This window comes from Oncorhynchus keta, chromosome 10 (assembly GCF_023373465.1).
Source record: "Oncorhynchus keta strain PuntledgeMale-10-30-2019 chromosome 10, Oket_V2, whole genome shotgun sequence".
Lineage (NCBI taxonomy): Eukaryota > Metazoa > Chordata > Actinopteri > Salmoniformes > Salmonidae > Oncorhynchus > Oncorhynchus keta.
Window position 1 is genome coordinate 75,132,981 of NC_068430.1, and position 15,543 is coordinate 75,148,523.

The window sequence follows — 15,543 nt, forward strand, 5'->3', positions numbered from 1 at the left end:
TGTCAATTTCCTATCTTCTCTATTCTTTCACTCTCACTCACCCATCCCTCCATTCTCCTCTTCCATCTCTCTCACCCCTCCATTGCTGCCCTGGTTTCATTCAGTGTGGTCCCTACTGGACACAGTGGTTGCCCCCTCTAGTGGTGGATGTGTGTACATGCAGGCAGGTACTGCAGTTGCCACAGGACAGGGTTTACCAAGCCCGTTTTAGTTTTTGCCCTTACTGTCTGTCTTTACAGAATATAGAACAGTTATGGAAATATACAATGGTGGAGACTTTTGAGACGTTTTGGAGAGACGTGTGAAGGAAGGAAGGAAGGAAGGAAGGAAGGAAGGAAGGAAGGAAGGAAGGAAGGAAGGAAGGAAGGAAGGAAGGAAGGAAGGAAGGAAGGAAGGAAGGAAGGAGAGAGAGAGAGAGAGAGAGAGAGAGAGAGAGAGAGAGAATGAGGTAAATAAGTGGAGAAGGAGTCATTCAACACCAGCCAACTCCATCCGTCCCTCCCTTCAACCCAAAATATATCCCTCTATCCATTCATCCATCTCTCAATCCCATGATTGGTCCTCTCCTTGTGGGGAATAGTTTAGTTTAGTTTAGTTTAGTTTCCGCCTCTCTTCAGCAGGCCTGTTAAAACCCTATTGAGTGAATGACTGGTCTGGCACGCAGGCGGACGGACGGACACGTACAAACACACACACACACACACACACACACACACACACACACACACACACACACACACACACACACACACACACACACACACACACACACACACACACACACACACACACACACACACACACACACACACACACACACACGGAGAGAATGACTGTTCTGGCCAGATATATTATACCTGTTAATGAATGGGGCTCTTAGTGAAATGAGTCTGGAGCAGAAAGGGAGGAGGAGGAAGAGGAGGGGTCAAAACCTGACCTCGTGTTTTTTAAAGAGCGTTTGGGAGGAACTGTCTCAGACCGACCACTTTCTGTCTGTCTGTTGCGTCAGTTGTTATAATATAACTCTCTTACGCTGAGTGAATTATAGAAGCTGCATATCCCAAACCCCACCTCGCTCCTTCTCTGTTTTCTTCCTCTCTCTCTGTGATTTCCCATCACACACGTTACCCTCCATCACACACGTTACCCTCCATCACACACGTTACCCTCCATCACACACGTTACCCTCCATCACACATGTTACCCTCCATCACACACGTTACCCATGTCTTGTGTGTGATGGAGAACCTGCACTAACCAGCATCAAGTCCTCCTGGTCTGATGTACAGAGAGGCTGACTGTCAGAGAGATGGAACCGAGGGAGAGAGGGAGAGGGAGAGGGAGAGGGAGAGGGAGAGGGAGGGAGAGGATGGAGAGGGAGAGAGAGGGAGGGAGAGGGAGAGGGAGAGGGGAGGGAGAGGGAGAGGGAGAGGGAGAGAGGGAGAGGGAGAGGGAGAGATGGAACCGAGGGAGAGAGGGAGAGGGAGAGGGAGAGGGAGGGAGGGAGGGCATGAATGAAATAGTGATAAATGAGATGACTAGTTGATCACTTCACACCGACCCAGGCAGCTACTAAAAGAGAGGTCGTATAGACCAGTCACAGTGACAATGGTGGTGTGACACTACACACATGACTCATGTGGATCACGTTACTAAATCAAATCAAATTTTATTTGTCACATACACATGGTTAGCAGATGTTAATGCGAGTGTTGAGTGTGAGGTTATTCTCCTGACACCACAATGCAGTAAGGGCCAACAAGTAATCTAACTCCCTGTAGGCAAAACTACTGTCTTATAATCAGCCTACCACTGATTGTGTGTCCGAACAAACTTATGATTGAGTTGGAGGGGTACGTGGCCAGCATACAGTAGATGGTGGGTGAACAGGTAGTACATAGGAGATGGTATGAACGCACAAAGTAAACAAAGTGCATGAGGATCAGCGGGGAGGAGATGATGCCTACCCTCACCACCACCTGGGGGCGGCCCGTCAGGAAGTCCAGTACCCAGTTGCACAGGGCGGGGTCGAGACCCAGGGTCTCGAGCTTGATGACGAGCTTGGAGGGTACTAATGGTGTTGAATGCCGAGCTGTAGTCGATGAACAGCATTCTCACATAGGTATTCCTCTTGTCCAGATGGGTTAGGGCAGTGTGCAGTGTGGTTGAGATTGCATCGTCTGTGGACCTATTTGGGCGGTAAGCAAATTGGAGTGGGTCTAGGGTGTCAGGTAGGGTGGAGGTGATATGGTCCTTGACTAGTCTCTCAAAGCACTTCATGATGACGGAAGTGAGTGCTACGGGGCGGCAGCCGTTCAGCTCAGTTACCCTAGCTTTCTTGGGAACAGGAACAATGGTGGCCCTCCTGAAGCATGTGGGAACAGCAGACCGGTATAGGGATTGATTGAATATGTCCGTAAACACACCGGCCAGCTGGTCTGCGCATGCTCTGATGGCGCGGCTGGGGATGCCGTCTGGGCCTGCAGCCTTGCGAGGGTTAACACGTTTAAATGTCTTACTCACCTCGGCTGCAGTGAAGGAGAGACCGCATGTTTTCGTTGCAGGCCGTGTCAGTGGCACTGTATTGTCCTCAAAGCGGGCAAAAAAGTTATTTAGTCTGCCTGGGAGCAAGACATCCTGGTCCGTGACTGGGCTGGGTTTCTTCTTGTAGTCCGTGATTGACTGTAGACCCTGCCACATGCCTCTTGTGTCTGAGCCGTTGAATTGAGATTCTACTTTGTCTCTGTACTGACGCTTAGCTTGTTTGATAGCCTTGCGGAGGGAATAGCTGCACTGTTTGTATTCGGTCATGTTACCAGACACCTTGCCCTGATTAAAAGCAGTGGTTCGCGCTTTCAGTTTCACTCGAATGCTGCCATCAATCCACGGTTTCTGGTTAGGGAATGTTTTTATCGTTGCTATGGGAACGACATCTTCAACGCACGTTCTAATGAACTCGCACACCGAATCAGCGTATTCGTCAATATTGTTATCTGACGCAATACGAAACATGTCCCAGTCCACGTGATTGAAGCAGTCTTGGAGTGTGGAGTCAGCTTGGTCGGACCAGCGTTGGACAGACCTCAGCGTGGGAGCCTCTTGTTTAAGTTTCTGTCTGTAGGCAGGGATCAACAAAATGGAGTCGTGGTCAGCTTTTCCGAAATGGGGGCGGGGCAGGGCCTTATATGCGTCGCGGAAGTTAGAGTAACAATGATCCAAGGTTTTACCACCCCTGGTTGCGCAATCGATATGCTACTATGGAGATGTGTGTGAGATCATATCCGGAATCCTTGGGATGTCCCTACCCCATTTGAAGTTAGTAAAGGGTAAGGTTGGGGTTAGGTAAGGGTTGTGGATATGGTTAGGGTAAGGTTTCAGGTCAGGGTTTAGGGTAGGGACATCTCAAGGATCCCAGACAGCACTGACCAATCATGTCAGCGTGTGTTCCTGTGCTTTTTATGACTTTTTATACCACAAATACTGTTTGTTTTCTGCTGAAATGGAACGCTTGTTAATTACACTCACGGTTTCTACTGTTTTCCACTGTTTCTACTGTTTTCCACTGTTTCTACTGTTTTCCACTGTTTCTACTGTCTCCACTGTTTCTACTGTCTCCACTGTTTCTACTGTCTCCACTGTTTCTACTGTTTTCCACTGTTTCTACTGTTTTCCACTGTTTCTACTGTTTTCCACTGTTTCTACTGTCTCCACTGTTTCTACTGTCTCCACGGTTTCTACTGTTTTCCATTGTTTCTACTGTTTCTACTGTTTCTACTGTTTTCCATTGTTTCTACTGTCTCCACGGTTTCTACTGTTTTCCATTGTTTCTACTGTCTCCACGGTTTCTACTGTTTTCTACTGTCTCCACTGTTTCTACTGTTTTCACTATTTCTACTATTTCTACTGTCTCCACTGTTTCTACTGTTTCTACTGTTTCTACTGTCTCCACTGTTTATACTGTTTTCACTATTTCTACTATTTCTACTGTCTCCACTGTTTCTACTGTTTCTACTGTTTCTACTGTCTCCACTGTTTCTACTGTTTCTACTGTCTCCACTGTTTATACTGTTTTCACTATTTCTACTATTTCTACTGTCTCCACTGTTTCTACTGTCTCCACTGTTTCTACTGTTTCTACTGTTTCTACTGTCTCCACTGTTTCTACTGTTTCTACTGTCTCCACTGTTTCTACTGTTTCTACTGTCTCCACTGTTTCTACTGTTTCTACTGTCTCCACTGTTTCTACTGTCTCCACTGTTTCTACTGTTTTCCACTGTTTCTACTGTTTCCACTGTTTCTACTGTTTTCCACTGTTTCTACTGTTTTCCACTGTTTCTACTGTCTCCACTGTTTCTACTGTCTCCACGGTTTCTACTGTTTTCTACTGTCTCCACTGTTTCTACTGTTTTCACTATTTCTACTATTTCTACTGTCTCCACTGTTTCTACTGTTTCTACTGTTTCTACTGTCTCCACTGTTTATACTGTTTTCACTATTTCTACTATTTCTACTGTCTCCACTGTTTCTACTGTTTCTACTGTTTCTACTGTCTCCACTGTTTCTACTGTTTCTACTGTTTCTACTGTCTCCACTGTTTATACTGTTTTCACTATTTCTACTATTTCTACTGTCTCCACTGTTTCTACTGTCTCCACTGTTTCTACTGTTTCTACTGTTTCTACTGTCTCCACTGTTTCTACTGTTTCTACTGTCTCCACTGTTTCTACTGTTTCTACTGTCTCCACTGTTTCTACTGTCTCTACTGTTTCTACTGTTTCTACTGTCTCCACTGTTTCTACTGTTTCTACTGTCTCCACTGTTTCTACTGTTTCTACTGTCTCTACTGTCTCCACTGTTTCTACTGTTTCTACTGTCTCCACTGTTTCTACTGTTTCTACTGTCTCCACTGTTTCTACTGTTTCTACTGTCTCCACTGTTTCTACTGTTTCTACTGTTTCTACTGTTTTCACTGTTTCTACTGTTTCTACTATCTCCACTGTTAAACTGTTTCTACTGTTTCTACTGTCTCCACTGTTTCTACTGTTTCTACTGTCTCCACTGTTTCTACTGTTTCTACTGTTTCTACTGTCTCTACTGTCTCCACTGTTTCTACTGTTTCTACTGTCTCCACTGTGTCCACTGTTTCTTCTCCTTTTCTAATTCTCTCTCTTTCTCTTTCTTGTCCTCTTCCCTCTCTCCTTAGTATCTTGTCGGCGGTTGGCTCCGAATTTGACCTGCGGACACTGAGAGCAGTCAGGGTTCTGCGACCACTTAAGTTGGTGTCAGGGATTCCCAGTAAGTATTGGGACCCCTATGGACATCACTCACTCTGTCTCCTCTCTTTTCTCTGCTCTCTCTTGCTTTCTCTCTGTCCATCCCCTCCCACTCTATCTCAATCCTCTCCTCTCTCTCTCTCTCTCTTCCTCCCCCTCTCCCCCCTCTCTCTTTCTATATTCATCTCTGACCATCTGCACTGTGTCCTCCAGGCCTGCAGGTGGTACTCAAGTCCATCATGAAGGCTATGATCCCCCTGCTGCAGATCGGACTGCTTCTCTTTGTGGCCATTCTGATGTTCGCCATCATCGGCCTTGAGTTCTATATGGGAAAGTTCCACACCACCTGTTTCGACATCGCCACTGGTAATGTCCATAGGCCTTGTCTTTAATCAACTACTAGCGACCAAGCACCTACTCATAGACCCCGAAGACTGGTCTTTAATCAACTACTAGTGACCATGCACCTACTCCTAGACCCCCAAGACTGGTCTTTAATCAACTACTAGTGACCATGCACCTACTCCTAGACCCCGAAGACTGGTCTTTAATCAACTACTATCGACCATGCACCTACTCCTAGACCCCCAAGACTGGTCTTTAATCAACTACTATCGACCATGCACCTACTCCTAGACCCCCAAGACTTGTCTTTAATCAACTACTAGCAACCTACTGTAGCACCTCTACCCCTAGACCCCCAAGTCATGTATTAAATTAACTCCTAGTGACCGAGCACCGACTCCTAGACCCTCAAGTCCTGTCTTAAATAAACTTATAATGACCTAACACCTACCCTTAGATCCAAATAAAGTAATTGCACTGACTCCTAGACCAACAGGCCCAGTCCCAACTCAACCCCTAGACACTTCCCTGGACCAACAAGCCCAGTCCCAACTCAACCCCTAGACACTTCCCTGGACCAACAGGCCCAGTCCCAACTCAACCCCTAGACACTTCCCTGGACCCACAGGCCCAGTCCCAACTCAACCACTAGACACTACCCTAGACCCACAGGCCCAGTCCTAACTCAACCCCTACCCCTAGACACTTCCCTAGGCCCACAGGCACAGTCCTAACTCAACCCCTAGACCCACAGGCCCAGTCCCAACTCATCCCCTAGACCCAAAGGGCCCAGTCCCAACTCATCCCCTAGACCCAAAGGGCCCAGTCCCAACTCAACCCCTAGACCCAAAGGGCCCAGTCCCAACTCATCCCCTACCCCTAGACACTTTCCTAGACCCACAGGCCCAGTCCCAACTCAACCCCTACCCCTATACACTTTCCTCGATCCAAAGGGCCCAGTCCCAACTCAACCCCTAGACCCAAAGGGCCCAGTCCCAACTCAACCCCTACCCCCAGACACTTCCCTAGACCCAAAGGGCCCAGTCCCAACTCAACCACTAGACCCACAGGCCCAGTCCCAACACAACCCCTAGACCCACAGGCCCAGTCCCAACTCAACCCCTAGACCTAGACCCAAAGGGCCCAGTCCCAACTCAACCCCTAGCCCCAGACACTTCCCTAGGCCCAAAGGGCCCAGTCCCAACTCAACCCCTAGACCCAAAGGGCCCAGTCCCAACTCAACCCCTAGACCCAAAGGGTCCAGTCCCATCTCAACCCCTAGACCCAAAGGGCCCAGTCCCAACTCAACCCCTAGACCCAAAGGGCCCAGTCCCAACTCAACCCCTAGACCCAAAGGGCCCAGTCCCAACTCAACCCCTAGACCCAAAGGGCCCAGTCCCAACTCAACCCCTAGACCCAAAGGGCCCAGTCCCAACTCAACCCCTAGACCCAAAGGGCCCAGTCCCAACTCAACCCCTAGCCCCAAAGGGCCCAGTCCCAACTCAACCCCTAGACCCAAAGGGCCCAGTCCCAACTCAACCCCTAGACCCAAAGGGCCCAGTCCCAACTCAACCCCTAGACCCAAAGGGCCCAGTCCCAACTCAACCCCTAGACCCAAAGGGCCCAGTCCCATCTCAACCCCTAGACCCAAAGGGCCCAGTCCCAACTCAACCCCTAGACCCAAAGGGCCCAGTCCCAACTCAACCCCTAGACCCAAAGGGCCCAGTCCCAACTCAACCCCTAGACCCAAAGGGCCCAGTCCCAACTCAACCCCTAGACCCAAAGGGCCCAGTCCCAACTCAACCCCTAGACCCAAAGGGCCCAGTCCCAACTCAACCCCTAGACCCAAAGGGCCCAGTCCAGACCCAAAGGGCCCAGTCCCAACTCAACCCCTAGACCCAAAGGGCCCAGTCCCAACTCAACCCCTAGACCCAAAGGGCCCAGTCCCAACTCAACCCCTAGACCCAAAGGGCCCAGTCCCAACTCAACCCCTAGACCCAAAGGGCCCAGTCCCAACTCAACCCCTAGACCCAAAGGGCCCAGTCCCAACTCAACCCCTAGACCCAAAGGGCCCAGTCCCAACTCAACCCCTAGACCCAAAGGGCCCAGTCCCAACTCAACCCCTTGCCCAGTCCCAACTCAACCCCTAGACCCAAAGGGCCCAGTCCCAACTTTTCCCCTGACCCAAAGGGCCCAGTCCCAACTCAACCCCTAGACCCAAAGGGCCCAGTCCCAACTCAACCCCTAGACCCAAAGGGCCCAGTCCCAACTCAACCCCTAGACCCAAAGGGCCCAGTCCCAACTCAACCCCTAGACCCAAAGGGCCCAGTCCCAACTCAACCCCTAGACCCTTCCAGTCCCAACTCAACCCCTAGACCCAAAGGGCCCAGTCCCAACTCAACCCCTAGACCCAAAGGGCCCAGTCCCAACTCAACCCCTAGACCCAAAGGGCCCAGTCCCAACTCAACCACTAGACCCCAGGCCCAGTCCCAACACAACCCCTAGATCAGGCCCAGTCCCACTCAACCCCTACACTTCCCCCAAAGGGCCCAGTCCCAATGGGACCAGACCCAAAGGGCCCAGTCCCAACTCAACCCCTGCCCCAGACACTTCCCAGGCCCAAAGGGTTATGGGTCCCAACTCAATCCCTAGACCCAAAGGGCCCAGTCATTCCCCTAGACCCAAAGGGTCCTGTCCCATTCAAATAGACCCAAAGGGCCCAGTCCCAACTCAACCCCTAGACCCAAGGGAGTCCCAACTCAACCCCTAGACCCAAAGGGCCCAGTCCCAAATCAACCCCTAGACCCAAAGGGCCCAGTCCCAACTCAACCCCTAGACCCAAAGGGCCCAGTCCCAACTCAACCCCTAGACCCAAAGGGCCCAGTCCCAACTCAACCCCTAGACCCAAAGGGCCCAGTCCCAACTCAACCCCTAGCCCCAAAGGGACCAGTCCCAACTCAACCCCTAGACCCAAAGGGCCCAGTCCCAACTCAACCCCTAGACCCAAATCAGTCCCTACTCAGTGTGGGCAGTCCCCTACCCTAGACCCAAAGGGACTGGTCTTTATCTCAACCCTACCCAAAGGGAGTCCCAACATGCACCTAAAGGGCCCAGTCCCAACTCAACCCCTAGACAAAGGGCCCAGTCTTTAATCAACCCCTAGACCCACTAGGGCCCAGTCCCACTCAACCCCTAGACCCAAAGGACCCAGTCCCAACTCAACCCCTAGACTCCCAAGGGCCCAGTCCCAACTCAACCCCTAGACCCAAAGGGACAGTCCCAACTCAACCCCTAGACCCAAAGTGGCCCAGTCCCAACTCAACCCCTAGACCCCAAGGGTCATGTGTGTAACCCCTAGACCCAAAGGGCCCAGTCCAACTCAACCCCTAGACCCAAAGGGCCCAGTCCCAACTCAACCCCTAGACCCAAAGGGCCCAGTCCCAACTCAACCCTTAGACCCAAAGGGCCCAGTCCCAACTCAACCCCTAGACCCAAAGGGCCCAGTCCCAACTCAACCCCTAGACCCAAAGGGCCCAGGACTAGACCCAAACAGGCCCAGTCCCAACTCAACCCCTAGACCCAAAGGGCCCAGTCCCAACTCAACCCCTAGACCCAACAGGGCCCAGTCCCAACTCAACCCCTAGACCCACAGTCCCAACCTGGACCCACAGGGCCCAGTCCCAACTCAACCCCTAGACCCAAAGGGCCCAGTCCCAACTCAACCCCTGTGTTTGGGGGCCCAGTCCCAACTCAACCCCAAGACCCTTCCCTAGTCCCAACTCAACCCCTAGACCCAAAGGGCCCAGTCCCAACTCAACCCCTAGACCCAAAGGGCCCAGTCCCAACTCAACCCCTAGACCCACAGGGCCCAGTCCCAACTCAACCCCTAGCCCCACCCAAAGGGCCCAGTCCCAACTCATCCCCTAGACCCAAAGGGCCCAGTCCCAACTCAACCCCTAGACCCAAAGGGCCCAGTCCCAACTCAACCCCTAGCCCCAAAGGGCCCAGTCCCAACTCAACCCCTAGACCCAAAGGGCCCAGTCCCAACTCAACCCCTAGACCCAAAGGGCCCAGTCCCAACTCAACCCCTAGACCCAAAGGGCCCAGTCCCAACTCAACCCCTAGACCCAAAGGGCCCAGTCCCAACTCAACCCCTAGACCCAAAGGGCCCAGTCCCAACTCAACCCCTACCCCCAGTGTGCCCTAGACCCAAGGGCCCAGTCCCAACTCAACCCCTAGACCCAAAGGGCCCAGTCCCATCTCAACCCCTAGACCCAAGGGCCCAGTCCCAACTCAACCCCTAGCCCCAAAGGGCCCAGTCCCAACTCAACCCCTAGACCCAAAGGGCCCAGTCCCAACTCAACCCCTAGCCCCAAAGGGCCCAGTCCCAACTCAACCCCTAGCCCCAAAGGGCCCAGTCCCAACTCAACCCCTAGACCCAAAGGGCCCAGTCCCAACTCAACCCCTAGACCCAAAGGGCCCAGTCCCAACTCAACCCCTAGACCCAAAGGGCCCAGTCCCAACTCAACCCCTAGACCCAAAGGGCCCAGTCCCAACTCAACCCCTAGACCCAAAGGGCCCAGTCCCATCTCAACCCCTAGACCCAAAGGGCCCAGTCCCAACTCAACCCCTAGACCCAAAGGGCCCAGTCCCAACTCAACCCCTAGACCCAAAGGGCCCAGTCCCATCTCAACCCCTAGACCCAAAGGGCCCAGTCCCAACTCAACCCCTAGACCCAAAGGGCCCAGTCCCAACTCAACCCCTAGACCCAAAGGGCCCAGTCCCAACTCAACCCCTAGACCCAAAGGGCCCAGTCCCAACTCAACCCCTAGACCCAAAGGGCCCAGTCCCAACTCAACCCCTAGACCCAAAGGGCCCAGTCCCAACTCAACCCCTAGACCCAAAGGGCCCAGTCCCAACTCAACCCCTAGCCCCAAAGGGCCCAGTCCCAACTCAACCCCTAGACCCAAAGGGCCCAGTCCCAACTCAACCCCTAGACCCAAAGGGCCCAGTCCCAACTCAACCCCTAGACCCAAAGGGCCCAGTCCCAACTCAACCCCTAGACCCAAAGGGCCCAGTCCCAACTCAACCCCTAGACCCAAAGGGCCCACTCAACCCCTAGACCCAAAGGGCCCAGTCCCAACTCAACCCCTAGACCCAAAGGGCCCAGTCCCAACTCAACCCCTAGACCCAAAGGGCCCAGTCCCAACTCAACCCCTAGACCCAAAGGGCCCAGTCCCAACTCAACCCCTAGCCCCAAAGGGCCCAGTCCCAACTCAACCCCTAGCCCCAAAGGGCCCAGTCCCAACTCAACCCCTAGCCCCAGACAGTAGAAGGAAGACATTGAGACACAGCCCATCTTGTATCCCTTCAATAATTTTACTGGACCACCACTTCACTGTTTTCTTATGCTGATTTCAACTCTAATCAATCTCATCTCCCTCTCCCTCACTTTTTCCCCTTCTCTCTCGCTCCCCTTCTTCTCTCTCCCCCTCCCCTCTCTTTCCCTCTCCTCTATAGATGAGATTTATGATGAGTTGCCATGCGGTACAGAGTTACCGTCCAGATTGTGTCCTAATGGGACCACGTGTAAAGGCTATTGGCTGGGGCCCAACTATGGGATCACCCAATTCGACAACATTCTCTTTGCTGTCCTCACTGTATTCCAATGTATCACCATGGAGGGTTGGACCGATATGTTATACTATGTGAGTATACAGGGCTGTGTGTGGGGTGGAAGTGTGTGTGTGGGGAGATGGACTGTGTGTGTGTGTGTGTGTGTGTGTGTGTGTGTGTGTGTGTGTGTGTGTGTGTGGTGAGTGTGGACTGTGTGTGTGTGTGTGTGTTTGGGGGTGTGTGTGTGTGTGTGTGTGTGTGTGTGTGTGTGTGTGTGTGTGTGTGGGGAGATGGACTGTGTGTGTGTGTGTGTTGGGGGGTTGAAGTGTGTGTGTGTGTGTGGGGGGAGATGGACTGTGTGTGTGTGTGCGTGTTTGGGGGTTGAAGTGTGTGTGTGTGTGTGGGGGGGAGATGGACTGTGTGTGTGTGTGTGTGTTTGGGGGGTTAAAGTGTGTGTGTGTGTGGGGAGATGGACTGTGTGGGGGTTGTGTGTGTGTGTGGGGGAGATGACTGTGTGTGTGTGTGTTTGTGTGTGTGTGTGTGGGGAGATGGTGTGTGTGTGTGTGTGTGTGTGTGTGTGTGTGTGTGTGTGTGTGTGTGTGTGTGTGTGTGTGTGTGATAAGTGTGTGTGTGTGTGGGGAGATGGAATGTGTGTGTGTGTGTGTTTGGGGGTTGAAGTGTGTGTGTGTGTGTGTGTGGGGAGATGGACTGTGTGTGTGTGTGTGTGTGTGTGTGTGTGTGTGTGTGTGTGTGGGGAGATGGACTGTGTGTGTGCATGTTTGGGGGTTGAAGTGTGTGTGTGTTCACTGTCCTTCCAGTATATCACCATGGAGGGATGGGTGGACATGTTATGCTATGTGCTGTAAGGGAATCCATTGTAAATACTAATCCTTGTATAAATGTACAGCACAGGGAACACTATGGTCTGCTAATGTAATACCGATTTCCACACAATGTATTATTCATTGGCAACACATCTAGACAATGTATAATTTATAGTCCACATCATATTCTATTCCATGCCTTACAAATGTTTGGGAAAGCACACGCTAGTGTGATGTAAGAAGTATGGAAATGGGCAGGACTGGTATCTGTGGAATGGAACCATTTTTAGATGCAAGTTTAATACATTCTTCAGCTCTGTTTGTTTGATCTGTCTGTCTGACTAACATCCTGTCTGTCTGTCTGTCTGTCTGTCTGTCTGTCTGTCTGTCTGTCTGTCTGTCTGTCTGTCTGACTAACGTCCTGTCTGTCTGTCTGACTAACGTCCTGTCTGTCTGTCTGACTAACGTCCTGTCTGTCTGTTTGTCTGTTTGTCTGTCTGATTAACCTGTCTGTCTATCTGACTAACCTCCTGTCTGTATGTCTGTCTGTCTGACTAACTTCCTGTCTGTCTATCTGTCTGTCTCACCAGAGTAATGATGTCTGTCTGTCTAACCAGAGCAATAATGTCTGTCTGTCTCACCAGAGTAATGATGTCTATCTGTCTCACCAGAGTAATGATGTCTGTCTGTCTCACCAGAGTAATAATGTCTGTCTGTCTCACCAGAGTAATGATGTCTGTCTGTCTCACCAGAGTAATGATGTCTGTCTGTCTCACCAGAGTAATGATGTCTGTCTGTCTCACCAGAGTAATAATGTCTGTCTGTCTCACCAGAGTAATAATGTCTGTCTGTCTCACCAGAGTAATGATGTCTGTCTGTCTCACCAGAGTAATAATGTCTGTCTGTCTCACCAGAGTAATAATGTCTGTCTGTCTCACCAGAGTAATAATGTCTGTCTGTCTCACCAGAGTAATGATGTCTGTCTGTCTCACCAGAGTAATAATGTCTGTCTGTCTCACCAGAGTAATAATGTCTGTCTGTCTCACCAGAGTAATAATGTCTGTCTGTCTCACCAGAGTAATGTCTGTCTGTCTCACCAGAGTAATAATGTCTGTCTGTCTCACCAGAGTAATGATGTCTGTCTGTCTCACCAGAGTAATAATGTCTGTCTGTCTCACCAGAGTAATAATGTCTGTCTGTCTCACCAGAGTAATAATGTCTGTCTGTCTCACCAGAGTAATAATGTAGAGGGAAGTGCCTGGAACTGGATGTACTACATCCCCCTCATCATCATCGGGTCCTTCTTCATGTTAAATCTGGTGCTGGGCGTCCTCTCAGGGTACGTACATACGCATGTTTAACTGATCCATTCACAACTTTCCTTCCTCAATACTCCCTCCTCCACCCCTCTCTAAACACAGTCTCTCATGTCCTAGATTGACGGTTCTCTAGTTATCCTTTGAGTCTTTAAGAGTTATCCTAAGAGTCTTTAAGAGTTATCCTAAGAGTCCACCAGTTTAAACTGTAAGGCCAAAAATAATTGTGTATTTTGTTGATATTTCAAGGGGTCTTACAATTGAAAATCAAATAGCTAAATGATCCTTGGTATGACCTTCTTAAAACAATTCCATATAGCTTAGTAGAACCCACTACACGGCTTAGACAGGGCTTAAGAGTTATCCCAGTAGTCTGTAAGAATTATCCCAATAGTCTTTAAGAATTATCCAAATAGTCTTTAAGAATGATCCCAATAGTCTGTAAGAGTTATCCCAATAGTCTTTAAGAATTATCCCAATAGTCTGTAAGAGTTATCCCAATAGTCTTTAATAATTATCCCAATAGTCTTTAAGAATTATCCAAATAGTCTTTAAGAATTATCCCAATTGTCTCTAAGAGTTATGCTGTGAGGCAATAAGAATGATCCCAATAGTCTTTAAGAATTATCCTGAGATTCTTTAAGAAATGTCCCAATAGTCTTTAAGAATTATCCTGAGATTCTTTAAGAAATGTCCCAATAGTCTTTACGAGTTATCCCAATAGTCTTTAAGAATTATCCTGAGATTCTTTAAGAAATGTCCCAATAGTCTTTACGAGTTATCCCAATAGTCTTTAAGAATTATCCTGAGATTCTTTAAGAAGTGTCCCAATAGTCTTTAAGAGTTATCACAATAGTCTTTAAGAGTTATCCCAATAGTCTTTAAGAATTATCCCAATAGTCTTTAAGAATTATCCTGAGATTCTTTAAGAGTTATCCTGAGATTCTTTAAGAAATGTCCCAATAGTCTTTACGAGTTATCCCAATAGTCTTTAAGAGTTATCCTGAGATTCTTTAAGAAATGTCCCAATAGTCTTTAAGAATTATCCTGAGATTCTTTAAGAAATGTCCCAAAAGTCTTTAAGAGTTATCCTGAGATTCTTTAAGAAATGTCCCAATAGTCTTTAAGAGTTATCCCAATAGTCTTTAAGAGTTATCCTGAGATTCTTTAAGAAATGTCCCAATAGTCTTTAAGAGTTATCCTGAGATTGTTTAAGAGTTATCCTGAGATTCTTTAAGAGTTATCCTGAGATTCTTTAAGAAATGTCCCAATAGTCTTTAAGAGTTATCCTGAGATTCTTTAAGAGTTATCCTAATAGTCTTTAAGAGTTATCCCAATAGTCTTTAAGAGTTATCCCAATAGTCTTTAAGAGTTATCCTGAGATTCTTTAAGACATGTCCCAATAGTCTTTAAGAGTTATCCTGAGATTCTTTAAGAAATGTCCCAATAGTCTTTAAGAGTTATCCTGAGATTCTTTAAGAAATGTCCCAACTCTGTAACAGAGAAGTATTAAACCGTTATACTACATCTGTAACAGTGTGAAACACTTATCCTGACAGATATCCTAAGTGTATAGAATGGTCTTTAACACATATAAACACGACTTCACATCTCCTAGATTGACGTTTTTCAAAGAGTGACCTAAGAGTATTTTAACACTAATCCTAAATCTGTAACATCAACCCTATTCAGCTGAGCTCAGGGCGATGTTATTCAATTATTCCATTATGATGATGTGATTATCAGGCGTTTCTTCGAGAGGAGTCTTTGTGTTGGTTAACCTGCTCATCTGACAGGCATTTTCAACGGAGCTCACCCCTCAATCCCCTCACACTGACTGAACTCTGCTAATCTGGGTTCGCCCCAAATCCACTGACGCACAGCGGACGGGAAGACAAACAGTAGAGACACACACACACAGTAGAGACACACACACACACAGTAGAGACACACACACACACACAGTAGAGACACACACACACAGTAGAGACACACACACACACACACACACACACACACACACACACACACACACACACACACACACACACACACACACACACACACACACACACACACAGAGACACACACACACACACACAGTAGACACACACACACACACACAGTAGAGACACACACACACAGTAGAGACACACACACACACACACA

The 15,543-nt window shown here is 49.2% G+C and overlaps 1 protein-coding gene across 1 annotated transcript in view; it reads left to right on the top strand.

Annotated features, from left to right (window-relative positions):
* The window catches only part of LOC118383525 (voltage-dependent P/Q-type calcium channel subunit alpha-1A-like), a 91,720-nt gene that overhangs the window by 27,969 nt on the left and 48,208 nt on the right, over positions 1-15,543 (top strand). Inside the window, exons 3-6 of the mRNA XM_052526087.1 lie at positions 5,204-5,295; positions 5,487-5,639; positions 11,139-11,326; positions 13,294-13,397. Coding sequence (XP_052382047.1) covers positions 5,204-5,295; positions 5,487-5,639; positions 11,139-11,326; positions 13,294-13,397 — 537 coding nt within the window. The remainder of the gene's footprint in view (positions 1-5,203; positions 5,296-5,486; positions 5,640-11,138; positions 11,327-13,293; positions 13,398-15,543) is intronic.